Source organism: Gopherus evgoodei, chromosome 1 (assembly GCF_007399415.2).
Source record: "Gopherus evgoodei ecotype Sinaloan lineage chromosome 1, rGopEvg1_v1.p, whole genome shotgun sequence".
Classification (NCBI taxonomy): domain Eukaryota; kingdom Metazoa; phylum Chordata; order Testudines; family Testudinidae; genus Gopherus; species Gopherus evgoodei.
In genome coordinates this window covers 369,574,736-369,601,694 of record NC_044322.1, presented here as the reverse complement: position 1 = coordinate 369,601,694, position 26,959 = coordinate 369,574,736, and the positions used below count along the sequence as shown (strand labels likewise).

The window sequence follows — 26,959 nt, the reverse complement described above, 5'->3', positions numbered from 1 at the left end:
TCATGTGCTCCAGCCCCCTAATCATTTTTGTTGCCCTCCACTGGACTCTCCAATTTTTCCACATCCTTCGTGTAGTGTGGGGCCCAAAACTGGACATATACTCCGGATGAGGCCTCACCAATGTCAAATAGAGGGGAAAGATTATGTCCTTTGATTTCTTGGCAATGCCCCTACTTATACAGCCCAAAATGCTGTTAGCCTTCTTGGCAATAAGGGCACACTGTCAACTCATATCCAGCTTCTCGTCCACTGTAACCTTAGGATCTTTTCTGCAGAACTGTTGCCTAGCATTGCGAGTCCTGGCCTAATCTTGTGGTTCTTTGGCATCTGACTTATGATTTTGAGCTTCTGGGGCCTCTGGGGCACATGCACAGGGGACCAAGACACGCATACCCGCTGGGGCCCATTGGCTTTCAGTGTCCACAGATGCTGCCTCTCAGGGAATGATCTTCCCATCCCTTCTCCCTGGTGACGGCTTTCCCAGCAGACCCTGTACCAGCCGGGAGAGCCAGGCTAAATCTGGGGTCAAGCTTTCATTGATGCCAACCCAGGTAGTTCCCCGGCCTCTGGCCTGGCTGGCTTGGGGTAGGGCCATTCTTTCCTCAACAGATCCAGGCCATCCATAAATCTCCTCAGCTCTTTGACACAAAGTGGATTAACAACTTGAGCTCCTTCTCCTGAAGGGCAGAGTCCTTTGATCTCTGCTCAGCTGGGCCTTCATGGCAGTGGGGATGACCCCAGCAGCAGTCATGGGTGGCAGCTGCTTGGCAGGAGGTTAAGCGCATAGGTGCAGAGAGTGACTTTGCATGTCTGCATTAGCAGTTCCCTGGGTACCGCCCAGGGGTACCACTCCCAGAGGTACCAGCGGCTGTAACTGGGGCAAACTCCACCCCACCAAGAAAGGTTTGGGGTCAGGGGCTGGTGTGGTCAGGGGGAGAGGCGGAGTCAGGGGCTAGTGGGGGCATGGGGAGGGGCATAGTGGGGGGCTGGTGTGCCAGTGGGGAGGAGCAGAGTCGGGGGCTGGTGTGGGGATGGGGAGGGGGGAAGTCGGGGTTGGCGTGGCTGTGGGGAGGGGCGGAGTCGGGGGCTGGCATGGGGAGGAGCAGAGTCGGGGGCTGGTGTGGGGATGGGGAGGGGCGGAGTCGGGGGCTGGCATGGCCGGGGGAGGAGCAGAGTCGGGGCTGGTTTGGGGCTGGGGAGTGGCAGAGTCGGGGGCTGGCATGGCCGTGGGGAGGGGCAGAGTTGGGGGCAGGCGTGGCTGTGGGGAGGGGCAGAGTCGGGGGCTGGCATGGCCGTGGGGAGGGGTAGAGTCGGCGGCTGGTTTGGGGATGGGGGGGTGGCAGAGTCGGGGGCTGGGGTGGGGAGGGGTAGATTCGGGGGCTGGTGTGGGGATGGGGGGTGGCGGAATCGGGGGTTGGCGTGGCCGTGGGGAGGGGCAGAGTCGGGGGCTGGTGTGGGGCTGGAGAGGGGCAGAGTCGGGGGCTGGCGTAGGGAGGGGCAGAGTCGGGGGCTGGCGTGGCCGTGGGGAGGGGCAGAGTCGGGGGCGGGCGTGGCCGTGGGGAGGGGCAGAGTCGGGGCTGGTGTGGGGCTGGGGAGGGGCAGAGTCGGGGGCTGGCGTGGCTGTGGGGAGGGGCGGAGTCAGGGGCGAGCCTGGCCGTGGGGAGTGGCAGAGTCGGGGGCTGGCGTGGCCGTGGGGAGGGGCAGAGTCGGGGGCTGGTGTGTGGATGGGTGGTGGCGGAGTCGGGGGCTGGCATGGCCGTGGGGAGGGGCTCCATGCAATGCAGTAACTCGTGGGGCTGGGAGGGTGACTCGTCATTATGCGCAGTGCTCCGGGGTCACTGTTTTCCTCACTGCAGGAGTCGCTCCAGCTTTTGCTTAGTGGCTGGTAACATTCAGGCACTGAAAGAGTTAACAGATGCCAGAGTCCAAATTCAGCCTTGGAGGTCATTTTCTGGAGCTGATAGCACCTGTCACTGTGGCCTCTGGCCTCCCACCAGCCTGGTCCCTCCAGGAGATTTCTCTACAGGGAGGGAGGAGGGCAGAAAGGAGGAAGCAGAGGGATGGAGGGAAGGAATGGGCCCCCTTCCCTGACTCTCTTTCCATCACCAGAAGGGGTGTGAGGAATCAGAGAGGTTCAAAGAGGGGCAGCAGGAACGATCGGGGTCCTGGAGAGGCTGACAGGACTGGCCCTGCTTCCCTCTGTGGGGAGCCAAATGAGCAGGGATGCGATGGGCGTACCAGCTAATGGAGAAAAAGTGTTTCACTCTCCCCAAGTGCAGGGAGACAAGGGGCCCTGACATCCCACAATAGCTCAGGCCTGGACTCCGCTGAGCCGCATCAATGAAAGGGGCAAATTCAAAACTGACACAAGGAAACACTTTTTCACACAACACACGGCCAGCCTGTGGAACTCACTGCCACAGGACAGCAGTGAGGCCAACAATTTAGCAGGATTCAACCAAGGCTAAAACGCTGACTTGGGTAACAAGAGCATCCCCACTAACAGTACATATTAAAATAGACCAGAGTTTGGGGAGGGCTATAAAACACCCTGCCCCTAGCCAGGGGCCAGCCTGATTATTGGGGGTCAGGAGGAACCAAGTTAGCCCACTGCTGCCCGTTCCCAGCCTCAGTTGGAGACCAGAGGATGGGCTAGGTGGGTTCTGGCCTGATCCAGGCTGGTCATCCCCATGAACTTGAGACAGGAGAGCTAGCAGAGCCCCAGGGAACTGAGGGACAGAGGCTGGCCCCAGAGTGGGGAGGTATCCCACAAGAGTTCCCCAGGGAGTGCAGTGCTGGGCGGGCTAGGATTCCCCCAAGAGGGGGTGCATTCCTGGGGAGGCAGTACTGGGGGGATGGGGATTCCTCCTAGGCAGTTGTGGGATTCCCCAGAGGGTGCAATGTTGGGGGGAGATCCTGGGGGGTGCAGTGATGGGGGAGCTGAGATCCCTGTGGGGGGGGTGCAGTGTCAGGTGGGCTGGGATCCCCCCAAGGGTGCAGTGCCAGGAGGGTGGGGATCTCCGGTGTGTGTGTGTATGTGTGCGTGGTGCCAGGGGGGCTGGGATCACCAGTGGGTGAAGTGCCAGGGGAGCTGAGATCCTGGGGGGGTGTGTAATGCTGGGGGGGAAGGGCTGGGATCCCCCTGGGGTGCAGTGCTGGGATTCTTCAGAGGGTGCAGTGATGGGGGATTGGGATCCCCTGGAGATGCAGTGCCAGATGTGAAGTGCTGTGATCTCACTGGGGGTGCAGTGCCATGGGGCTGAGATCCCTTGGGGGTCACTTTTGGGGTGGGGCTGGGATCCCTAGAGGGGGTGCAGTGATGGGGATGGTTCGGACTCCCCTGGGGTGCAGGGCTGGGATCCGCAAGGCACAGTGCCAGGAGGGCGGGGATCCCCAGTGGGGTGTACTGCTGGGATTCCCCAGAGGGTGCAGTGCCAGGGGGCTGAGATTCCCTAGGAGTCACTGCGGGAAGTAGGGGGCTAGGATCCCTGGGGGGCACAGTACCAGGGGGCTGGGATCCCCCGAGGGTGCAGTGCCAGGAGGGTCGGGATCCCCCCCAGGCAGTGCAGTGTTGGGGGGTGGGATCCCCATGGGTATAGTGATAGGAGGGGCTGAGATCCCTCCAGGGGGTGCAGTGCCAGGAGGGTTGGGATCCCTCCCAGCGGGTGCAGTGGGTGGGGGGCTGGGATCCTCGTGGGTGCAGTGAAGGGGGCTGGGATCCCCCCAGGGGTGCTGTGCTGGGGGGGCTGGGATCCCCGTGGGTGCAGTGCAGAGGGGCTGGGATCCCCCCAGGGGGTGCAGTGTGGAGGGGCTGGGATCCACCCAGGGGGTGCAGTGTGTGTAGGGGGGGCTGGGATCCCTCCAGAGGGTGCAGTGATGGGGGGGCTGAGATCTCTGTGGGTGCCGTGCAGGGGTGCTGGGATCCCCCCAGGGGGTGCAGTGTTGGGGAGGCTGGGATCCCCCCAGGGAATGCAGTGCAGGGGGGCTGGGATCCCCCCGGGAGTGCAGTGCTGGGGGGGGCTGAGATCCCCGTGGGTGCAGTGCAGGGGGGCTGGGATCCCCCCAGGGGATGCAGTGAAGGGGGGCTGGGATCCCCGTGGGTGCAGTGAAGGGGGGCGGGGATCCCCCCCAGGGGGTGCAGTGCTGAGGAGGCTGGGATCCCCCCAAGGGGTGCAATGCAGGAGGGCTGGGATCCCCCCAGGGGGTGCCGTGCTGCGGGGGCGGCTGGGATCCCCCCAAGGGGGTGCAGTGCTGGGGGGCTGGGATCCCCCTGGTGGGTGCAGTGCAGGGGGGCTGGGATCCCCCCAGGGGGTGCAGTGCAGGAGGGCTGGGATCCCCCCCAGGGGGTGCCGTGCTGGGGAGGGCTGGGATCCCCACGGTGGGTGCAGTGCTGGGGGGGGCTGGGATTCCCCGGGTGGATGCAGTGCTGGGATCCTCCAGGGGGTGCAGTGCAGGGGGGCTGGGATCCCCCGGGGGGTGCAGTGCTGGAGGGGCGCTGGGATCCCCGTGGGTGCAGTGCAGGGGGGCTGGGATCCCCGCGGGGGGTGCAGTGCTGGGGGGGGCTGGGATCCCCACGGTGGGTGCAGTGCAGGGGGGCTGGGATTCCCCGGGTGGATGCAGTGCTGGGATCCTCCAGGGGGTGCAGTGCAGGGGGGCTGAGATCCCCGCGGTGGGTGCAGTGGGGGGGCTGGGATCCCCCGGGGGGTGCAGTGCTGGAGGGGCGCTGGGATCCCCGTGGGTGCAGTGCAGGGGGGCTGGGATCCCCGCGGGGGGTGCAGTGCTGGGATCCTCCAGGGGGTGCAGTGCAGGGGGGCTGAGATCCCCACGGTGGGTGCAGTGGGGGGGCTGGGATCCCCCGGGGGGTGCAGTGCTGGAGGGGCGCTGGGATCCCCGTGGGTGCAGTGCAGGGGGGCTGGGATCCCCCCAGGGGATGCAGTGAAGGGGGGCTGGGATCCCCGTGGGTGCAGTGAAGGGGGGTGGGGATCCCCCCCAGGGGGTGCAGTGCTGAGGAGGCTGGGATCCCCCCAAGGGGTGCAATGCAGGAGGGCTGGGATCCCCCCAGGGGGTGCCGTGCTGCGGGGGCGGCTGGGATCCCCCCAAGGGGGTGCAGTGCTGGGGGGCTGGGATCCCCCTGGTGGGTGCAGTGCAGGGGGGCTGGGATCCCCCCAGGGGGTGCAGTGCAGGAGGGCTGGGATCCCCCCCAGGGGGTGCCGTGCTGGGGGGGGCTGGGATCCCCACGGTGGGTGCAGTGCAGGGGGGCTGGGATTCCCCGGGTGGATGCAGTGCTGGGATCCTCCAGGGGGTGCAGTGTAGGGGGGCTGAGATCCCCGCGGTGGGTGCAGTGGGGGGGCTGGGATCCCCCGGGGGGTGCAGTGCTGGAGGGGCGCTGGGATCCCCGTGGGTGCAGTGCAGGGGGGCTGGGATCCCCGCGGGGGGTGCAGTGCAGGGGGGCTGGGATCCCCGCGGGGGGTGTGCAGTGCTGGGGGGCGCTGGGATCCCCCCGGGGGTAGCGGGGGGCGCTGCCCCGGCCCGGCGGTAACTCTCTCTCTCTCTCTCTCTCCCGGCCCAGCGCTGCGCTGTGCGGGCTCCAGGTCCCGCGGCCCCGCCGCCTCCGCGCCCCCCGCCCGCACGGACCATGCCGCTGCCGCCGCCGCCCGCCGCCGCCAAACATGAGACTCCGGAGCCGCCGCCGCCAGAGCAGCTGCCGCCGCCGCCGCCGCGCCCGCCCCGCGCGGTGCAGGCGGATGCGGGGGACCCCGCGGGCCGCCCCCGGGACGAGACCCCCTATGCCACCATCGAGCCCCCGGCCCCCCGCGCCGAGCCGCCGCCGGCCCGCATGGAGGAAGCCGCCGCCAGCGCCATCGTGGTGCGCATCGGGATCCCCGACCTGCAGCAGACGGTGAGTGGGGCGGGACCGGGACCGGGACCGGGACCGGCTGCTCCCTGCGCGGCTGGCCCGGCCGGGCCCTGGATCGGAACCACCACGCCGCCCCGGATCGGGGCCGGCCGGCCGGCTGGCAGCCTCCCTCCCTCCCCCGGGACCCGCTGGCCACAAGTTTCCCGCAAAGGGGCTGTGACAGCTGCTGCTTAACCCCTGCGCTGCTGGAGCCCCGCGGCAGTTCCAGCTGAACACAGCACTTGCCGCCTGGCTAAACTTTGCACCAACTGCAGCCGCTGGTGAGAGCTGGATGGAGGAGGGGAGAGGGTCCCCGCCCAGACCCTTCCAGCCAGAGTCCATCTGGGGCCCAGCTGTCCCCGGCCGGGCGTGTGGCAGGGGAACCCCCTCCCCAGCCGGGCGTGTGGCATGGGGAACCCCCTGCCCCGCCGGGCCTGTGGCAGGGGAACCCCCTCCCCAGCCGGGCGTGTGGCATGGGGAACCCCCTCCCCAGCCGGGCGTGTGGCATGGGGAACCCCCTCCCCGCCTGGGTGCGCGCCTGCCACTGGAAGTGGTGCAGCCCAGCCCTACACCCAGGTGGTGGGACCAGGAGAGCGGCCATGACAAGCTCCATCAGGCCCGGTCTCCTCCATCCCTCCAGCCTGGCTCCTCAGGGCTGGCCTGGAGTATGCCCCAGTCCCTGGGAGCAGCGGACTCAGCCCTGGACTCTGGCTCGCTCACCTCCCCCTCTCCCCCAGTGCTGCTGGCACGGAGAGCTGCTGAGTCTGGAAAGCCAGGAGCAAATTCCCAGGTAAAAATTCCCAGCTAATCAGGGCCCCTTGTGCCTGCCAAGCACAAGGCCAGTCCCAGCTGGGAACTTGAAGGAGCTGGCATCCCCTCAGTGCCCCTGTGAAGTGCAGTGTGCCTGATGGTGAGGACTGGTTCCAGGTTCTCCCTCATTCTGCCCCAGCCAGCTGGCTCCAGGCTGGGGCTCTCACTTGCCTTTGCATCTGCTTGACAAGATGCAGTGGTCTTGCATAATGAGCTCCAGTGCTGGGACAGGCAGTACTGCGGGTGGGAGAGGCCCTGGGTGGCTGCACAGAGCTGCTTAAGAGAAAGAAACTGCTTGGGATTGGAGCCTGCTGCACATTAGGACATGGCTCCTAAGTCAATGCAGCGTCCTACTGCCTCAGAGCACAGGCAGGGCTGTGTGCAGCCTGCGCTGACAGCAGGAGGAATGGAGCCAAGAGAGGAGCTGAGTTACGGTAGCACAGATTGAAACAAGTTACCGCTGATCTGATACCTCACGGTGCATGATAAAGAGGGATGCTGCTGAGATAGGGCTTGGTGAGTAGAGAGCTACAGAGGGTGTTAGTGCAGGGCATGGTGTATCAGTGAGGGGGTGTGACACAGCGGGTGTTAGAGCAGGGCACGGGGTATCTATCAGTGAAGGTGTGAGATACACCATGTCCTGCACTAACACCCGCTGTATCAGTGAGGGGGTGTGACACAGCAGGAGTTAGAGCAGGGCATGGTGTATCTATCAGTGAGGGGGTGTGATACAGCAGGAGTTAGAGCAGGGCATGGTGTATCTATCAGTGAGGGGGTGTGACACAGCGGGTGTTAGAGCAGGGCACGGGGTATCTATCAGTGAGGGGGTGTGAAACAGCGGGTGTTAGAGCAGGGCACGGTGTATCTATCAGTGAAGGGGTGTGACACAGCAGGAGTTAGAGCAGGGCATGGTGTATCTATCAGTGAGGGGGTGTGAAACAGCAGGAGTTAGAGCAGGGCATGGTGTATCTATCAGTGAGGGAGTGATACAGCTGGGTGTTAGAGCAGGGCACGGTGTAACTATCAGTGAGGGGGTGTGACACAGTGGGTGTTAGAGCAGGGCACGGTGTATCTATCAGTGAGGGGGTGTGACACAGTGGGTGTTAGAGCAGGGCACGGTGTATCTATCAGTGAGGGGGTGTGACACAGCGGGTGTTAGAGCAGGGCATGGTGTATCTATCAGTGAGGGGGTGTGATACAGCAGGAGTTAGAGCAGGGCATGGTGTATCTATCAGTGAGGGGGTGTGACACAGCGGGTGTTAGAGCAGGGCACGGGGTATCTATCAGTGAGGGGGTGTGAAACAGCGGGTGTTAGAGCAGGGCACGGTGTATCTATCAGTGAAGGGGTGTGACACAGCAGGAGTTAGAGCAGGGCATGGTGTATCTATCAGTGAGGGGGTGTGAAACAGCAGGAGTTAGAGCAGGGCATGGTGTATCTATCAGTGAGGGAGTGATACAGCTGGGTGTTAGAGCAGGGCACGGTGTAACTATCAGTGAGGGGGTGTGACACAGTGGGTGTTAGAGCAGGGCACGGTGTATCTATCAGTGAGGGGGTGTGACACAGTGGGTGTTAGAGCAGGGCACGGTGTATCTATCAGTGAGGGGGTGTGACACAGCGGGTGTTAGAGCAGGGCATGGTGTATCTATCAGTGGGGGAGTGATACAGCTGGGTGTTAGAGCAGGGCACAGGGTATCAGTGAGGGAGTGTGACAGTGGATGTTATAGCAGGGCATGGTGTATCTATCAGTGAGGGGGTGTGACACAGCGGGTGTTAGAGCAGGGCACGGTGTATCTATCAGTGAAGGGGTGTGATACAGCAGGAGTTAGAGCAGGGCACGGGGTATCTATCAGTGAGGGGGTGTGACACAGCAGGTGTTATAGCAGGGCATGGTGTATCTATCAGTGAGAATGGAGTGACACAGTGGGTGTTAGAGCAGGGCACGGTGTGTCACTGATGGCAGGTGTTGGAGCTGGTTGAGGGGTGTCAGCGACAGTGGGTGATGGAGCTGGGCCCCGGGCGTTGGCAGGCAATGGAGCCTGGTGTCAGTTGAGTGCGGGTGTTGGACCAAGGCACGATGTGTCTGTGGGTTTAGTTAGGGTGGGACCTGTTTTGCTGGTGGTTGCCAGGTGTTGCATGGCAGTGAGGGTGTGTCTACACTGCAATAAAACACCTGCGGCTGGCCCACGTGAGCTGATCCAGGTTTGCAGGGCTCAGCCTGCAGGGCTCTAAACTTGCTGCGTAGACATTCCAACTCTGGGAACCCTCGAGTGGGAGGGTCCCAGAGCCGGGGCTCCAGCATGAGCCCATGTGTCTACCCTGCAGTTTTAGAGCCCTGAGCGCTGTGAACCTGTCAGCGCGCGTGTGTTGCAATGCGAACATACTCTGCATAGCTCTCCTAGCAGGCTGTGGTCTGGTAGCCAGCAGCGGGGGCTTGGAGATGAGGGTTTGAAGCACTCGGTGCTCTCAGCTCTGCAGAACATCTGCCGTGTGCTGGACGGAGCTATGGAGGCAGAGAAGGGATGCTGGCTGCCTTTGCTGTCGAAGAATCGACTTTGTGTTTTAATGAGAACTGACCTTGTGCTGTAGGAGAGGCCTAAGCACACGCTTGCTGGCACCAAGCAGTTCCTGCCTGAGCCTCTGCTTGGATTCTGAGCCAGGAGGCTCTCCCACGGCCTTTGTGGACTGCTCTCCTTCCCTTCCTGGCCGGAGGTGCAGAGTGCCTTGGTGCCCCCACCCCTCCCTCTCACCAGCCTGTATGTTGGCTGTCTCATGCTAACCCTTCCGCCTTCCCCAAACTGATCGGTAGGGCCACAGCCCCCTCTTGCCTGCCAGCCTCTGCCCTGGAGCCTGCTGTGTCACACGATGCTGTCAGCAATGGTCCGGTGGGATTGTCAGTATGGTGGAGTCACACTCAGCATCATTGTCAGGATGTGGTGAGCCCACCTCTCGTTAGCTATTCCCCTTCCCTGGTGCTCTCTCCTCTTGTGAGCACCCATTCAGCTTCCTGCTGCCACGCATGGCCCTAACGCAGCCCTGCAAGGGGACAATCCCAGAAATGGGGTGCAGGAGCCCTGCTAGGCCATCCGGTCCAGAGCTGGTGCAATCATTTAGGTGACTAGGCGGTCGCCTAGGGCTCTAGGATTTGGGGGATGCCATTTTCATTGGCAGCGACTGTAGTGGCCAGATCTTCGGCCACCCCGGTCGCTGCCGGCATTTAGGCGGAGTGAGCTGGGGCACAGGAGCGCGAGGAGGGCCGCCTGCAGCAAGTAAGGGGGGGGCGGCACACAGGGGAACTCCCCACCCCAGCTCACCCCTGCCCCGCCTCCTCCCCGAGCACGCCGTGGCCACTTCACTTCTCCTGCCTCCCAGGCTTGGGGCGCCTAAGCTGATTGGCACCGCAAGCCTGGGAGGTGGGAGAAGTGAAGCAGTGATGGCGTGCTCGGGGAGGAGGCGGGGCAGGAGTGAGCTAGGGCGAGGGGGTGCCTCAGGGCGGAGGGTGGGAGCTGCTACGGGGGGGTGTGCCTCAGGGAGGGGGCTCAGGAACGGGGGAGGGTGCAAGGTGGAAGTTTCACCTAGGGCACGAAACATCCTTGCACTGGCCCTGATCCAGTCCCTCTCCAGAGTGGGGTAGTCATTACCTTGCCCAGACTGGCTCCTCTCGTGAGCCCCAGGGTCAATTGTGCATCAGGAGGTCTGCGGGGAGAACTGGGTGCTGCTCTGGCCCCATCACCAGAGAACATGTGCATCTCTACAGGCCCAAGCAAGGAGACACCACCTTCCCTAAGGAGAATCTCTGCGCACAGGCAGGGAGCAGAGAGCCCGCAGCTCTGCCTAGGATCAGGCTGTGCATGGGGCCCATGGGGCTGTTCCACCACTGGCCCCATGGGGCTGGGGGTCAGGTTAGCTCTGCAGGCCTAAGAGGCAGGGTGGCGATGTTCCCGCTGGGGAAGGTGGTGGCGTTTAACATGCAGGCAGGGATGTGAAGCTGTGGCCGAGGGGGTGTGCAGAGCACAGGCTGCTGCGCACTGATAAGAGCACAGAGGTGCTTGCATTCCACCAGGCAAGGTCTGCTCACACCACATGCCTGGTTAATGTTTAGAGGAATTCTCTGCAGTCTCGGCTCTGGCTCAGGGCACAGGCACCTGGCAGTGTTTACAGCTGGAGCTAGGAAGCTCCCAGTGTGGTCACGCACACAGCACCAGGAGGATAACAGTCCCGTTTCCACCCAGAACTGAGAGCACAAAGACTCTGCACCCGCCAACTCCAGAGCTGTAACTCCGTGGGGTGGTGAGTGGGAGACAATGTGCTGCTGAATAGGCCGGGCTGCTGCCTGTGCCATGTCACCCACTGTCAGCCTGAGTGATGCCTTACCCCTGGGGAAGCACAGCAGTGGGGTCTGCTAGGGCAGATGCTGCCTCTCCTCGGGGATAAGGAAAGAGTTCTGAAATACTGCCCCATGGCACCCCCACATTATCACCCAGCAATGTCCTGCGTTCTCACAGGCTGGGAATGGACCATAGCACCCCCTGCAGAGCTCTCTCCAGCACCTCAGTGTTAGCTCAGCCCTGCCTTACCCCATATTGCCCCATACAGAATTTCCATCAGATGTCCCCATTCATGAGAGTTGAGACAAATTCCTGCTGATTTCTTCATTCTTTGTGAAATTTGTCCCAGCCACAGGGTTTTTCTTTTTCTACCCACAGCTCGGGGGCCTCTTCCTGCAAGCAGGAGCTATTAAATCAGTGGGACCTGTCTCAGTGGGGAGAGCATCGCCGAGGAGTCTAAGGCACTAGTGCCAGGGATTCCAGCGCTGAGCTGTACGGCTCCATCCGCTGTGTGAACAGGTCTGGGCAGGAGATGTCCCTGATGGACAGTCCTGTGCGGGAGGAGCCCCTCTGTGGCTCTTCGTAGCGAAGGCCCATGGAGAGGTAGCAGCTTATCCCATAGTCCCATTTATCTTCCATAGCCGTGCTTAGAGGTTACTGTTTACTAGGTGTGTGGCCATAGCGCTGTGGCTCCCAGTAGAGATCAGGGCCCATTGTGGCAGGCACGGTACAGACCCAGAGTGAGAGGCAGCCCCTCTGTGGACTTCCAGCCACCCTGAGAATTAACCCTTTAGGGCCTGGGAACTGGGATATTACAGGCACCATGTCGTTGTGGCTGACCTGGAGCAATAGGGACCCAGGTGACTTTAAAGGGTTTTGTGCTGTTTCTCTATAGCCGGCTCCTAACTTAGAGCCTGGCCTCCTGCAGGGCAAAGCTTCCTGTCTGGGTTCCCTGCACACTAGCATGACCATTTTGGTGGGGACAGTCCCTTTTTTAAGCCCTGCCCCGGCCATCCCGACATTTTTGGCAGATGTGTGCATTTGTCCCATTTGTCCTTGCCCATGGGATCAGTAGGCCAGAGCAAATGGGACAGATGCCTACATTTGTCAAAAATCTGGGGTGTGGAGGCAGGGCTTTGGAGCGGAGCCTGGAGCTGGAGCACGGACCAGTAGGTTTTATGCCTGGAGCTGGAGCAAAGCAATTCAAAAATTTGATTGCTCCAAATAGTTGGAGATTGGTCCTGCTTTGAGCAAGGGATTGGACTAGATACCTCCTGAGGTCTCTTCCAACCCTGATATTCTGTGATTCTAAGTGATCCATTCCTTGTCTCCCTTTCCCAGCTTCTGGCAAGCAGAGGCTAGGGACACCATCCCTGCCCATCCTGGCTAATAGCCATTGATGGACCTATCCTCCATGAATTTATCTAGTTCTTTTTTGAACCCTGTTATAGTCTTGGCCTTCACCATATCCTCTGGCAGGGAGTTGCACAGGTTGACAGTGTGGTCTGTGAAAAAATACTTCCTTTTTTTTTGTTTTAAACCTGCTACCTATTAATTTCATTTGGTGACGCCTAGTTCTTGTGTTATGAGAAGGAGTAAATAACACTTCCTTACCTACTTTCTCCAAACCAGTCATGATTTTATAGACCTGAATCCTATCACCCACTAGCTGTCTCTTTTCCAAGCTGAAAAGTCCCAGTCTTATTAATCTCTCCTCATACGGAAGCTGTTCCATACCCCTAATCATTTTTGTTGCTCTTTTCTGGACCTTTTCCAATTCCAGTGTATCTTTTTTGAGAAGGGGCAACCACATGTGCATGTAGTATTCAAGATGTGGGCGTACTATGGATTTATATAGAGGCAATGTGATATTTTCTGTCTTATTATCTATCCCTTTCTTAATGTTTCTCAACATTCAGTTTTCAGAGAACTATCCTCAATGACTCCAAAATCTCTTTCTTGAGCGGTAACAGCTAATTTACATCCCATCATTTTATATGTATAGTTGGGATTGTGTTTTCCAAGGTGCATTACTTTGCATTCATCAACACTGAATTTCATCTGACATTTTGTTGTCCAGTCACCCAGTTTTGGGAGATCCCTTTGTAGCTCTCCACACTCTGCCTGTGTCTGAACTATCCTGAATAGTTTTGTATCGTCTGCAAATTTTGCCACCTCACTGTTTACCCCTTCTTCCAGATCATTTATGAATATTTTGAATAGGACTGGCCCCAGTACAGACCCCTGGGGGGATGTTATTTGCCTCTCTCCATTCTGAAAACTGACCACTTATCAGTGAGGGGATGTGATACACAGGTGTTAGAGCAGGGCTCGGTGTATCTATCAGTTAAAGGATGTGATACAGCTGGGTGTTAGAGCAGGGCATGGGGTATCACTGATACTGTATCAGTTACCTTTGTTTCCTATCTTTTAACCAGTTACAAATCTATGAGAGGACCTTCTCTCTTATCCTGTGGCATCTTACTTTGCTTAAGAGCCTTTGGTGAGAGACCCTGTCAAAGGCTTTCTGAAAATCTAAGTACACTATATCCACTGGATTCTTCTTGTCCACCTGCTTGTTAACCCTCTCAAAGAATTCTAGTAGGTTGGTGAGGCATGATTTCCCTTTACAAAAACCATGTTGGTTCTTCCCCAACAAATTATGTTAATCTATGTGTCTGACAATTTTGTGCTTTATTATCATTTCAACCAGTTTGCCTGGTACTGAAATCAGGCTTACTGGCCTGTAATTGCCAGGGTCACCTCTGGAGCCTGGGGGTGACCCCGGTGGAGAGAGGGGGTCAGTGATTCCTGGAGAGGGGATGTACTGGAGCCTGCCTTGTTGACTTCAGTAAAGCTTTAGATCAGGGTTTCTCAAACTTCATTGCACTGCTACCCCCTTCTTACAACAAAAATTATTAGATGACCCTGGGAAGGGGGACCGAAGCCTGAGCCCCACCACACAGGGCAGGGGAGCCAAAGCCCAAGCCCTGCCTCCCTGAGGGTGCCAAAGCCTGAAGGCTTCAGTCATGGATGGTGGGGCTCAGACTTTGGCTTCAGCCCCGAGCTCCAGCAAGTCTAACACCAGCTCTGGTGATCCCCTTAAAATGGGATTGCGACCCACTTTGGGGTCCCAACCTACAGTTGGAGAACTGCTTCATTATACCAAGCACCGTGTGCATAAATGCTTGATTCTGAGACTGACCAGCCAGGATCTGACACAAAGCTATGTAAATCAGAGACCAAACTGGTTACATGTTGTGACAGATTAGAAACCATCTGTCCAGGACTCACCTGTTCTATCACTTGAAATCACCAACAGAGCGGAGGTTAATAATAATGGTTAATAACAAAGACAGGAAAGTGTTTTTTCACTCAGCGCACTGTCATTCTCTGGAACGCCTTGCCAGAGGGTGTTGTGAAGGAACACACAGAAGGAAGGGGTTGCTCAGATTGCCAGCTAAGTCCCTACGCCTAGGTTTATGGGAGCCTCTGAGCCAGAGAGCAGGTAGGAGGGCCAGCTGGGGACAATTAACACAGACAGAGAGAGGAAGCAGGCTGAATCAAGAACAGACAGTCCCCTTAGCGGGAAGATGCTAAATTGGGATGAAAGACAAAAAGCAGTTTGTGGGGGCGATCCTGATCTGTGGACAAGCTCCTTTTGGTACTGCCGCTTCAGTGCAAACAAGTCTACATCTCTCAGGAGCTGCAGGTAACCAGAGATCCAGAACTGTCCATGGCAGCCGATGCCATTGGCAACGACTCTGGACCTTGCAGGAGTGGAGCAAGAAACAGGAGGTGGCCACAGCTCTCCTCAGGGTCACCCCTTGCATTTCAGAGATGTTGAGGATCTGTAACCAAGATAGCTCTGGGGAGGCACTCTTAGGGGCTAAGAGCTGGACTCCAGTGCGAAGGGTCACAGGACTACTGGGAGTGACAATGGGTGCTCTAGAAATGTGACTGTCATATTTGCTGATTTCTTATCTGTAGCTTCAGTGTTCTGGGCCTCTTAGGATCAGCTCAAGGAGTCTCAGGCCGATGAATAGCGTGTGTGACCCAGGCTGTTTCAGTGTGGGTAGGAATTGCTAATTCCTGTCCTGATGAACCACGTTTGAATGCCGTCTCTGCTGTTCCATAGTGATTGAGAAATTCATTCAGGCCTTTCCTGCTGAGGGGATTAAGCTTTTGATCTTTTTCAGAGATTCCAAGGCCTCAAGGGACAATTGCGATCTGACCTTCTGCATGTAGCACAGATTATAGAATTTTTCAACAATAATTCCTAGATCCAAGCTTTTAGAAAAACATTCAGTCTGGATTTAAAAATTGTCAGTGGTGGAGAATCCACCACCACCCTTAGTAAATTGTTCCAATGGTTAATAACAAAGACAGGAAAGTGTTTTTTCACTCAGCGCACTGTCATCCTCTGGAACGCCTTGCCAGAGGGTGTTGTGAAGGTCAGTACTATAACGGGGTTTAAAAGGGAACTGGATAGATTCATGGAAGATAGGTCCATCAATGGCTATTAGCCAGGCTGGGCAGGAATGGTGTCCCCAGTCAGATGATAACCTGTCTGTTCATTCTCTTTGGGGCACCTGGCATTGGCTACTGTCAGAGGACAGGATACTGGGCTTGATGGACCTTTGGTGTGACCCAGTATGGTCCATTCTTGTGTTCTTCTGTAATAACTGTCACTGTTAAAAATGTACCCCTTATTTCCAGGCTGAATTTATTTACCTTCAGCTTCCAGCCTTTGGATTGGGTTAGACCTTTCTGTGCTACATTGAAGAGCCCATTATCAAATATTTGTTCCCCATGTATGAGCTTTCCAGACTATGATCAGATTACCACTTAATCTTCTCTTTGTTAAGCTAAATAGATTGATCTCCTTGAGCCCATCACTATGGGCATGCCTGCACTGCAGCCAAGAGCCAGCCCCTAACCTGCTAAAAACAGCAATGTGGACATGGGTGCTTAGGCTGTGGCTTGGATTCGTCAGGGCCGGGGAGGTTTGACTATAAGTATTAGGGAGGGAAAGACTCTATAGCCTGGTGGTTTGTGTGCCCACTTGGGAGGTGGCAGAGCAGGGTCCAGTCCCCCTGCTCCAGTCCCTCCTCAATTATTTATTCAAACTGGAACAACTTCAATGGGAGAGAGTGAAGGAGTCCCACATCAGAGTATTCCCATCGCCCAGTGCTTAGAGCTTTCTCCGTAGAGGTGGGAGACATCTGTACAAATCCTTTCTCCCCATCAAGCAGAAGGGGGAGAACCTGAGTCTCCCACGTCTCAGCTGATTGCTCTAACCAAAGGGCAGTCATTACCACCACCTCCTTCTCTTGCTCTGGCCGTTTCGCTTGGAGCTGGGTGTCTGCTTACATCATTCTTACAAGAAGTGGCTTAGGTGCCCACGCTGCCTGGCTGCCAAACGCACATGCAACACACTCTGCATCCCCTCCTCGCACATCACCCTCCATTGCAGCCACGTGTGTGGAGTGGGGTTCCTGTTCATGAATCTCTAGCAGAGATAGGTGCCTCCCTGCAGCCTGGATCTAGGTGCCTGTATCCCTGAGGGGGAGGAGCTTAAAACATGCTTTTCATTGGCATCTCTCACCGGCTATCTTAAGCAGCTACCTGCCTAGTGTGCTGGCTTCTCTGAATCATACCTTACGGTGCCTATCTCTCCCCATGCTTTGTACAGGGAGACTAGGCACCTAACAGGCTTTGCAAACTGCAGCCTGTTCCTGTGATTTTTCTAGCTGCCTAAAAATGAAGCATTGAAACACTCAGCATCACAATGCCTAAATACCTGTTGTCTCACCAGGTCTTTGCAAGCAGAGCTTTCAAGTCCTGGAGAGCAAAGCTCCTTCTTTTAATGTTCTTTTCCTTTTAACATAGTTCCCTGTCATGTATCTTTATTCAAAAAAATAAAAAGGGAAAAGAGAGAATTGAGGAAATTTCACACAACGCACATTTCTGCATCATTAAAGCTTCCCACTTAAACACTCAAATGCCAAAGTTAAGGTTTCCTGTTGAGCCTTCCTGTAACTCTGCCCCCTCTTGAGCATTCGTGACTTAACAGCGTTTAATTACACAGTCACATACGGTTTTTCAAACAGTACATAGCGTATCGTGCAGGGTTTTTTCTACAGCCTTACAAACATTCTTGTAGCATCTTGAAGTGCTGTGCACAGCTCTGTGTATGAGACATGCTAGGAGTGAAGAGACCATGGTGAGGAGTGCTGCTTAAATGCCTAGCTATACTGAGCCTATGGATATAGCTTATATGAAAAGGACGTTGGAGATCATACTTACAATTTATTGCAGGTTAAATGTCTGTCAGAGAGTAAGAGTGAGAATGTGCTGGTATACACAGCCCACTTAAATTCACAGCCACGTTAGCTTTGCAGTGAACTTCTTTGTTCCCAGTATTGCACCTTTGTAAACTCTGATCTTGGCTGAAAAGAGGATATCGACCAGATTGGTACTGACAAAAGCCTTGGTCAGTAATTATCTGTTGGAGGATCCTTGCACCTGCACAGAGCTCACTATGGGCCTAGCTGATAAAAATGCAGACTGTAGAGAGAGAAAGACTTACCACATAGACAGTGAGACAACATGGGAGAGAAAATATCTTTTTTTGGACCAACTTCTGTTGATGAAAGAGACATGCTTTCAAGACTAGAGGAGAAGCTCTGGGGAGCTCGAAAGTTTGTCTCTTTCACCAGCAGAAGTTGGTTCAATAACTTTCAAGCTCCACAGAGCTCTTCTTGGGTTTCAGCTCTTTGGAGCTTAAAAGCTTGTCTTTTTCACTAACAGAAGCTGGTCAAATAAAGTTTGTACTTCACTAACCTTGTCTCTCTCTTAGCCTGGAACCAGCATGGCTACAACAACTCTACAAACATAAACTTGTGTAATTCATAAAGACACATGATACTATTTAATTGCAAGGAATTGCATTTTTCTCTGTATGAACAAATATTAGAAGCTGATTGTGATGGGATCCCAGGGGTACAACCTGGAACTGTGGGACCACTGTGCCCCCTTAACTTTTCAACCTGAGCTGTCTCACACAATGCTATGCCAGTGATGAGCAGTAAAACCCCTCCAGGTGCTGTCATCACTCAGCAGTCAGCATGTGGAGACCCACGTCCAATTAAATTGCATGAATGCTCCCTGAGCCACTGAATTATACAGAGAGAAGCACCAGCCAATCACCCCATCCCCAGCAATATACCATTTTACACTGCTCAAGACTCGCTTGGACAGTGCAAACTAATTAATTAGTTTGCTACTTCAACAAAGGAAAGTGGACATGCACCAGCCTTGGTCATCTGAGATGAGATTCCCCAAGCACTTCAACCAAAAGCACACTGTTTTAGCTCAAATATAAAACAGATTTATTACTACAAAAAGATAGATTTTAAATAATTGTAAGTAATAGGCATAGAAATCAAAGTTGGTTACATAAGAAACAAAATAAATTTGCAGTCTAAATTCTACAAAGTAAGCAAGATTTGAATCCATCAGTCTCTCACCCTAGTAGATGTTACTGGCAGTGCACGGTTCTCACTGCACAGACTGGATTCCCTTCCCAACTGGGATCAATCTCCCCAGGTCAAAGTCTTTGTCTTCCAGACATGCTTCCAGGTGTTGAGATGGTGGGGGGGGCGGGGAAGAGAGGCCCTGTGATGATGTCACTATCCTTCTTTTAGAATTTCTTCCAGCTGCTGGAAAGGTCTTTGCTGTGACATGGGGGTCAGGCAGTGTCTCTATTGCGTAAGTGCCCTGTCTTAAGGAGCCTCTGGGAGAGTGGATTCTTCTTGATGGGCCATCAATGCATGTCTGGCCTGTGATAGTTGCCCCTTTGTCCTTACTGAAAGGCCAGCGCTCGGCGTCTCCCAACCTCACAACACATTTCAGTAACACATATAGTAATACTTCATAACTTCACATACAATGACACCACATACAATTCAACAGAATATTAAGGTTCAACAGACCAAAACTTTTAAAATGAATCCTCACAAGGCATACATTGTACAAAACATGTCGTAATCATATGACAGTGTGAATATGGGGGTTCCAGGGTGCTACTTTGAGATACAGAGTGCCACACTGCTGCACAAGTGTATCTGAGGTGAAGGAAAAATAGTCTGATCTCCTGTTGTAGTCTTTGAGCAGTAATGTGATTGTGTAATACAGATGGGAAGGTAATGTGCCCACAAGGGGGCAGAATTACAGTGTTTTGCATGGAACAAATGTCTTAAATGGGGTAAAGACTGATAATGGCATTCTGTCCCATTGTGGTGACAGAGCTAATGTTCAGAGAGATGTAGCACGTGACTGGATAGGTCTGGGAAATGGCTGGCAGAGTGTAGCATGTGTAAATGCAACATGAGGATGTATTTACGTTCTAAACAAAGAAAGGGTGTGATGGGCTGTGCAGATCCTGTACTGAGCCAAGACGGGAAGGGATGAATGGTCTATCCTAGTGATAGAGATTTAAATCTGTGTCTGCAGGACTCACCAGAAGAGCTGAGCCTGGAGGCAGTGGTTCCAGCTGTAGTTAATTACAGGAGACAGGCACACTGCACCAGGCTGTAGGTTCTAGTGCAGGGTTTTGTCTATTCCCCTAGAACCCTGAGACCTCTAGTCTCCTCCCCCCATAGCCAGTGACAGAGAGCAGAGGTGCTCAAATGCTGCTGTTCAACAGGAGGGGAGCGGGAGTGAAGAGATCAAGTGGCCTAAGAATTCCCACAGCTCTTTCTCAGGGGAGAAGGGCAGATTGAGAAACGTTCAGAAGTGGTGCATCTGGAGCTGCTGCTCCTTCCAGAGTGAAGAGTAAAGCAGACCAGGTGCAGGAGGAGGGGGGCAGGAGCCACACACTCAGTTCCCGGAGTGCAATAGGATCTGTGTGCTCCTTCTTCAAGTGCACTAGTGCCCAGAGTTCAGCTCCATTGCACACTGCTCAGATGTGGTGTTAATGTTTCACTCCACTGACCCATTTCATATGGTAACTGTAGGGTATGGAGCTGATTTGTTTTGACAGTCCAGGCTGCTGCGCTCTGCACTGTTCTCATCATCCAGAGACAGTAATTTACTCGGAGTTTGGTGACCTAGAATCACAGCCTCCTCTTTTAATGCTGCTCTGTGTGAGCTGCTGGTATGGGCCCTGCGGGTGGAGGAAAGCAGATGGGCTCTTATAGTAGACCAAGGATTCCTTTTAATTACTGATGCAATGGCTGCTTGGCATCTGTCTGCCTCTGTGCTCGGCCTCTTGCTGTTCCAAATTGTCGGAGAAAAACTCAGTTCTTGCTTTTAGTTTGGGTGCAGCAAAATCAAATACTTCATTATTTCTCAAGCAATATTAATTGAGGGAGGGAGTGCCCAAGGACACTGGGTTGCCCCAGTCCCGGACAGGTCTCTCCACAGGTAAACAATTACAGCAAGCATTTATACCTTTGTTACAGACAATAGCAAGCAATATTACAGACAATGATGAGCAACAGATGCATTTTGTTTATGCATAGGCCATCCTGCTATCTTATTTTTCTCAGCGTCTGGGCGCCAACCTACGTATTTAATTATCAGTGCAAGGTTATAATAACTTCTCACACAGTTCTTTTCTGCTCGCCTCACACAATCCTCGCTTCTACAAGTCTCACATCATTAGGGTTACAGCTGGCCTAACTCTTGTTAACAAACTGACATGCATTAAGATCCCCTACAGATCCTTGTCAGTTCTTTCCCTTCTTCCACAGGTAGGCAGAGACCGGAGCCCTTTCAGCCAGGCTCTGTTCTGTACTTGGCAATGTGCAGGAGAGGTTGATGGAGAGGAAGTGAGGCCCTGTGTAAAATTTCTCAAAAGGGATCCTAGGTCCCATTTTACAAGTTGACTCAGGTACTTAGGAGCCAGAGTCTCATTAAAAGTCCTTTTGATTTAAGCCTTCTGGTCAATGAGGTGCTTTTGAAAATGTTACTCTCAGTCTCTCACAACAGGAACACTTAGCAATTGTGATCTCAGCCGCTGCTTGGAGGAGGCCCTGGTACAAAGAAGAATGGGACCATAGAAATGATCACAGTGGAAAGCACTAAGGGTCCCTCTAGTATTCAGTCTAGTGTCCTCTCTCTGCTAGTGATATGTGCTGGAGAGATTGTCAGGCTGGCTAGATTGTTGGGCTCAACAGGCAGTGATCAACGGTTGGTCCTGGGCCCAGTTTTGTTCAACATCTTCATTAATGATCTGGATGATGGGATTAATTGCACCCTCAGCAAGTTCACAGATGACACTAAACTGGGGAGAGAGGTAGCTACGTTGAAGGGTAGGGATAGGGTCCAGAGTAAGCTAGACAAATTGGAGGATTTGGGCCAAAAGAAATCTAATGAGGTTCAACAAGGAGAAGTGCAGACTCCTGCACTTAGGAAGGAAGAATCCCATTCACTGCTACAGGCTGAGGATTGAGTGGCTAGGAAGCAGTTCTGCATAAAAAGATCTAGGGGTTACAGTGGATGAAAAGCTGGATATGAGTCAGCAGTGTGCCCTTGTTGCCAAGAATGACAATGGCATATTGGGCTGTATTAGTAGAAGCATTGCCAGTAGATCGAGGGAAGTGATTATTCCCCTCTATTCGACACTGGTGAAGCCACACCTGGAGTACTGTGTCCAGTTTTGGTCCCCCCACTACAGAAGGGATGTGGACAAATTGAAGAGAGTCTAGCGGAGGGCAACAAAAATGATTACGGGTCTGGGGCACATGACTTGCGAGGAGAGGCTGAGGGAACTGGGGTTATTTAGTCTGTAGAAGAGAAGAGTAAGGGGGGATTTGATAGCAGTCTTCAACTACCTGAAGGGGGGTTCCAAAGAAGATGGAGCTAAACTGTTGTCAGTGGTGGCAGATGACAGAACAAGGAGTAATGGTCTCAAGTTGCAGTAGGGGAGGTCTAGGTTGGATATTGGGAAACACTATTTCACTAGGAGGGTGGTGAAGCACTGAAATGGGTTCCCTAGGGAGGTGGTGAAATCTCTTTCCTTAGAGGTTTTTGAGGCCCTGCTTGACAAAGCCCTGGCTGGGATGATTTAGTTGGTATTGGCCCTGCTTTGAGCAGGGGATTGGACTAGATGACCTCCTGAGATCCCTTCTAACCTAAATATTCTATGATTCTATGAATATCATCCCCATTCTACAGAGTGGGAATGGAGGCATGGAGGCACAGACCCACAAAGGTACTTAAGCTCCTAACCACCACTGATTTTCAATGGAAGTCTGGAGCATCAATAGCTTTGTGGATGTGTGACTGACAGGCTACGCCCTGATCCACCAAAGGGACTTCGGCATTGCATTTTTGCACTTAGGAGAGCACAAACCTGTGAGGCGCCTAGGTTCTCATACAATGAATGGAGCGAGAGAGTGCCTTGCAACGCAAGGCACAAGCCAGTACGCTAGGTAGGGAGCTGACTAATGTAGCCAGTGGGAGATGCTGGTGGGAATGGAGGGTGTGCTAAGTCCAGGGGCGGCTCTAGCTTTTTTGCTGCCCCAAGCACGGTAGGCAGGCTGCTTTCGGTGGCGCGCCTGCGGGAGGTCCCCGGTCCCGCGGATTCGGAAGCACGCCTATGGGAGGTCCAGTGGTCTCTCAGCTTCAGTGTACCTGCCGCTGAATTGCTGCCGAATCCACGGGAACAGTGGACTTCCCGGAAGCAAGTCGCCAAAGGCTGCCTGACTGCCGCCCAAGGCACACGCTTGGCGCGCTGGTGCCTGGAGCCGCCGCTGGCTAAGTCCCACCCCCTCACAGAGAGCCCTAACCACTAGAGTCAGTCTTACTCTTTCCCTGGCCCAATTACTCTTGAATTATTCCGTTAAATAATTAAAGTGGAACAACTTTGATCTGAGAGATTGAGGAGACCCATAGCAGGCTATTCTCTAGCCCAATGCCTGTTCTACCCCTTCTCCTCATTGGGCTGAGGGAGAATTTGAACTGATAGTCTCCCACATCCCAAGTGAGTGCTCTAACCCCTGAGCTAAGGGTTATGATGGAGGCCCTGCCAGCCTCAGAGCTGTTCTTGTGGGGCGTAAGGAGCAGGCCCCACACGCAACTTAAGCAAAGAAGTTCCTGTCTTCCCCCATTTATGGAGCTTTCTGGGGCTCAGGCAGGACGAGCTGGTACCTCAGGCTGGCAGGGGGTGGGGGGGTTGGGAAGCGGTGCAGGAAGGGCTGGTACCTCAGGCTGGCGGGGGCTATGAGGGGTTGGGAAGCGGTGCAGGATGGGCTGGTACCTCAGGCTGGCGGGGGCTATGAGGGGTTGGGAAGCGGTGCAGGATGGGCTGGTACCTCAGGCTGGCAGGGGCTAGGAGGGGTTGGGAAGCGGTGCAGGAGGGGCTGGTACCTCAGGCTGGCGGGGGCTAGGAGGGGTTGGGAAGCGGTGCAGGAAGGGCTGGTACCTCAGGCTGGCAGAGGGTAGGGGGGGTTGAGAAGTGGTGCAGGAAGGGCTGGTACCTCAGGCTGGCAGAGGGTAGGGGCGATTGGGAAGTGGTGCAGGAAGGGCTGGTACCTCAGGCTGGCAGGGGTAGGAGGGGTTGGGAAGCTGGTGCAGGAAGGGCTGGTACCTCAGGCTGGCAGAGGGTAGGGGGGGTTGGGAAGCGGTGCAGGAAGGGCTGGTACCTCAGGCTGGCAGTGGGTAGGGGGGGGTTGGGAAGCGGTGCAGGAGGGGCTGGTACCTCAGGCTGGCAGGGGGTGGGGCGATTGGGAAGTGGTGCAGGAAGGGCTGGTACCTCAGGCTGGCAGGGGGTGGGGGGGTTGTGAAGCGGTGCAGGAGGGGCTGGTACCTCAGGCTGGCAGGGCTAGGAGGGGTTGGGAAGCGGTGCAGGAGGGGCTGGTACCTCAGGCTGGCAGGGGTAGGAGGGGTTGTGAAGCGGTGCAGGAGGGGCTGGTACCTCAGGCTGGAAGGGGGTGGTGGGTTGGGAAGCGGTTCAGGAGGGGCTGGTACCTCAGGCTGGCAGAGGGTAGGGGGGCTTGGGAAGCGGTGCAGGAGGAGCTGGTACCTCAGGCTGGCAGGGGCTAGGAGGGGTTGCGAAGCGGTGCAGGAAGGGCTGGTACCTCAGGCTGGTGGGGGGGGGGGTTGGGAAGCGGTGCAGGAAGGGCTGGTACCTCAGGGTGGCAGGGGGTGGAGGGGTTGGGAAGCGGTGCAGGAGGAGCTGGTACCTCAGGCTGGCGGGGGGTGGGGGGGTTGGGAAGCGGTGCAGGAGGGGCTGGTACCTCAGGCTGGCAGAGGGTAGGGGGGGTTGGGAAGCGGTGCAGGAAGGGCTGGTACCTCAGGCTGGCAGTGGGTAGGGGGGGGTTGGGAAGCGGTGCAGGAAGGGCTGGTACCTCAGGCTGGCAGGGGGTGGGGGGGTTGAGAAGCGGTGCAGGAAGGGCTGGTACCTCAGGCTGGCAGGGGCTAGGAGGGGTTGGGAAGCGGTGCAGGAAGGGCTGGTACCTCAGGCTGGCAGGGGGTGGGGGGGTTGAGAAGTGGTGCAGGAAGGGCTGGTACCTCAGGCTGGCAGGGGCTAGGAGGGGTTGGGAAGCGGTGCAGGAGGGGCTGGTACCTCAGGCTGGCAGAGGGTAGGGGGGGTTGAGAAGTGGTGCAGGAAGGGCTGGTACCTCAGGCTGGCAGAGGGTAGGGGGGGTTGGGAAGCGGTGCAGGAAGGGCTGGTACCTCAGGCTGGCAGAGGGTAGGGGGGGTTGGGAAGCGGTGCAGGAGGGGCTGGTACCTCAGGCTGGCAGAGGGTAGGGGGGGTTGGGAAGCGGTGCAGGGGGGGCTGGTACCTCAGGCTGGCAGGGGGTGGGGGGGTTGGGAAGCGGTGCAGGAAGGGCTGGTACCTCAGGCTGGCAGGGGCTAGGAGGGGTTGGGAAGCGGTGCAGGAGGGGCTGGTACCTCAGGCTGGCGGGGGCTAGGAGGGGTTGGGAAGCGGTGCAGGAAGGGCTGGTACCTCAGGCTGGCAGGGGGTGGGGGGGTTGGGAAGCGGTGCAGGAGGGGCTGGTACCTCAGGCTGGTGGGGGTGGGGTGGGGTGGGAAGCGGTGCAGGAGGGGCTGGTACCTCAGGCTGGCAGGGGGGGGGTTGGGAAGCGGTGCAGGAAGGGCTGGTACCTCAGGCTGGCGGGGGGTGGGGGGGTTGGGAAGCGGTGCAGGAGGGGCTGGTACCTCAGGCTGGCAGGGGGTGGGGGGGTTGAGAATCGGTGCAGGAGGGGCTGGTACCTCAGGCTGGCAGGGGGTGGGGGGGTTGGGAAGCGGTGCAGGAGGGGCTGGTACCTCAGGCTGGCAGGGGCTAGGAGGGGTTGGGAAGCGGTGCAGGAAGGGCTGGTACCTCAGGCTGGCAGGGGCTAGCAGGGGTTGGGAAGCGGTGCAGGAGGGGCTGGTACCTCAGGCTGGCAGAGGCTAGGAGGGGTTGGGAAGCGGTGCAGGAGGGGCTGGTACCTCAGGCTGGCAGGGGGTGGGGGGGTTGGGAAGCGGTGCAGGAGGGGCTGGTACCTCAGGCTGGCAGGGGTAGGGGGGGTTGGGAAGCGGTGCAGGAAGGGCTGGTACCTCAGGCTGGCAGGGGGTGGGGGGGTTGGGAAGCGGTGCAGGAAGGGCTGGTACCTCAGGCTGGCAGGGGTAGGAGGGGTTGTGAAGCGGTGCAGGAGGGGCTGGTACCTCAGGCTGGCAGGGGGTGGGGGGGTTGAGAAGCGGTGCAGGAGGGGCTGGTACCTCAGGCTGGCAGGGGCTAGCAGGGGTTGGGAAGCGGTGCAGGAGGGGCTGGTACCTCAGGCTGGCAGGGGGTGGGGGGGTTGGGAAGCGGTGCAGGAGGGGCTGGTACCTCAGGCTGGCAGAGGGTAGGGGGGGTTGGGAAGCGGTGCAGGAAGGGCTGGTACCTCAGGCTGGCAGGGGCTAGCAGGGGTTGGGAAGCGGTGCAGGAGGGGCTGGTACCTCAGGCTGGCAGGGGGTGGGGGGGTTGGGAAGCGGTGCAGGAAGGGCTGGTACCTCAGGCTGGCAGGGGTAGGAGGGGTTGTGAAGCGGTGCAGGAGGGGCTGGTACCTCAGGCTGGCAGGGGGTGGGGGGGTTGAGAAGCGGTGCAGGAGGGGCTGGTACCTCAGGCTGGCAGGGGGTAGGAGGGGTTGGGACGCGGTGCAGGAGGAGCTGGTACCTCAGGCTGGCGGGGGGTGGGGGGGTTGGGAAGCGGTGCAGGAGGGGCTGGTACCTCAGGCTGGCGGGGGGTGGGGGGGGTGGGAAGCGGTGCAGGAGGGGCTGGTACCTCAGGCTGGCAGGGGGTGGGGGGGTTGAGAAGCGGTGCAGGAGGGGCTGGTACCTCAGGCTGGCGGGGGGTGGGGGGGTTGGGAAGCGGTGCAGGAGGGGCTGGTACCTCAGGCTGGCAGGGGGTGGGGGGGGTGGGAAGCGGTGCAGGAAGGGCTGGTACCTCAGGCTGGCAGGGGCTAGGAGGGGTTGGGAAGCGGTGCAGGAAGGGCTGGTACCTCAGGCTGGCAGAGGGTAGGGGGGGTTGGGAAGCGGTGCAGGAGGGGCTGGTACCTCAGGCTGGCAGGGGGTGGAGGGGTTGGGAAGCGGTGCAGGAAGGGCTGGTACCTCAGGCTGGCAGGGGGTGGGGGGGTTGGGAAGCGGTGCAGGAAGGGCTGGTATCTCAGGCTGGCAGAGGGTAGGGGGGGTTGGGAAGCGGTGCAGGATGGGCTGGTACCTCAGGCTGGCAGGGGGTGGGGGGGTTGGGAAGCGGTGCAGGAGGGGCTGGTACCTCAGGCTGGCAGGGGCTAGGAGGGGTTGAGAAGCGGTGCAGGAAGGGCTGGTACCTCAGGCTGGCGGGGGGTGGGGGGGTTGGGAAGCGGTGCAGGAGGGGCTGGTCCCTCAGGCTGGTGGGGGGGGGGGTTGGGAAGCGGTGCAGGAAGGGCTGGTACCTCAGGCTGGCAGGGGGTG

At 57.0% G+C, this 26,959-nt stretch overlaps 1 protein-coding gene across 1 annotated transcript in view; it reads left to right on the top strand.

Moving 5' to 3' along the window:
- The first annotated feature begins 5,831 nt into the window (after window positions 1-5,831).
- The window catches only part of SHANK3 (SH3 and multiple ankyrin repeat domains 3), a 727,758-nt gene continuing 706,630 nt past the window's right edge, over window positions 5,832-26,959 (top strand). The window contains exon 1 of the mRNA XM_030541199.1: window positions 5,832-5,899. Coding sequence (XP_030397059.1) covers window positions 5,837-5,899 — 63 coding nt within the window. The 5' untranslated portion in view covers window positions 5,832-5,836. The remainder of the gene's footprint in view (window positions 5,900-26,959) is intronic.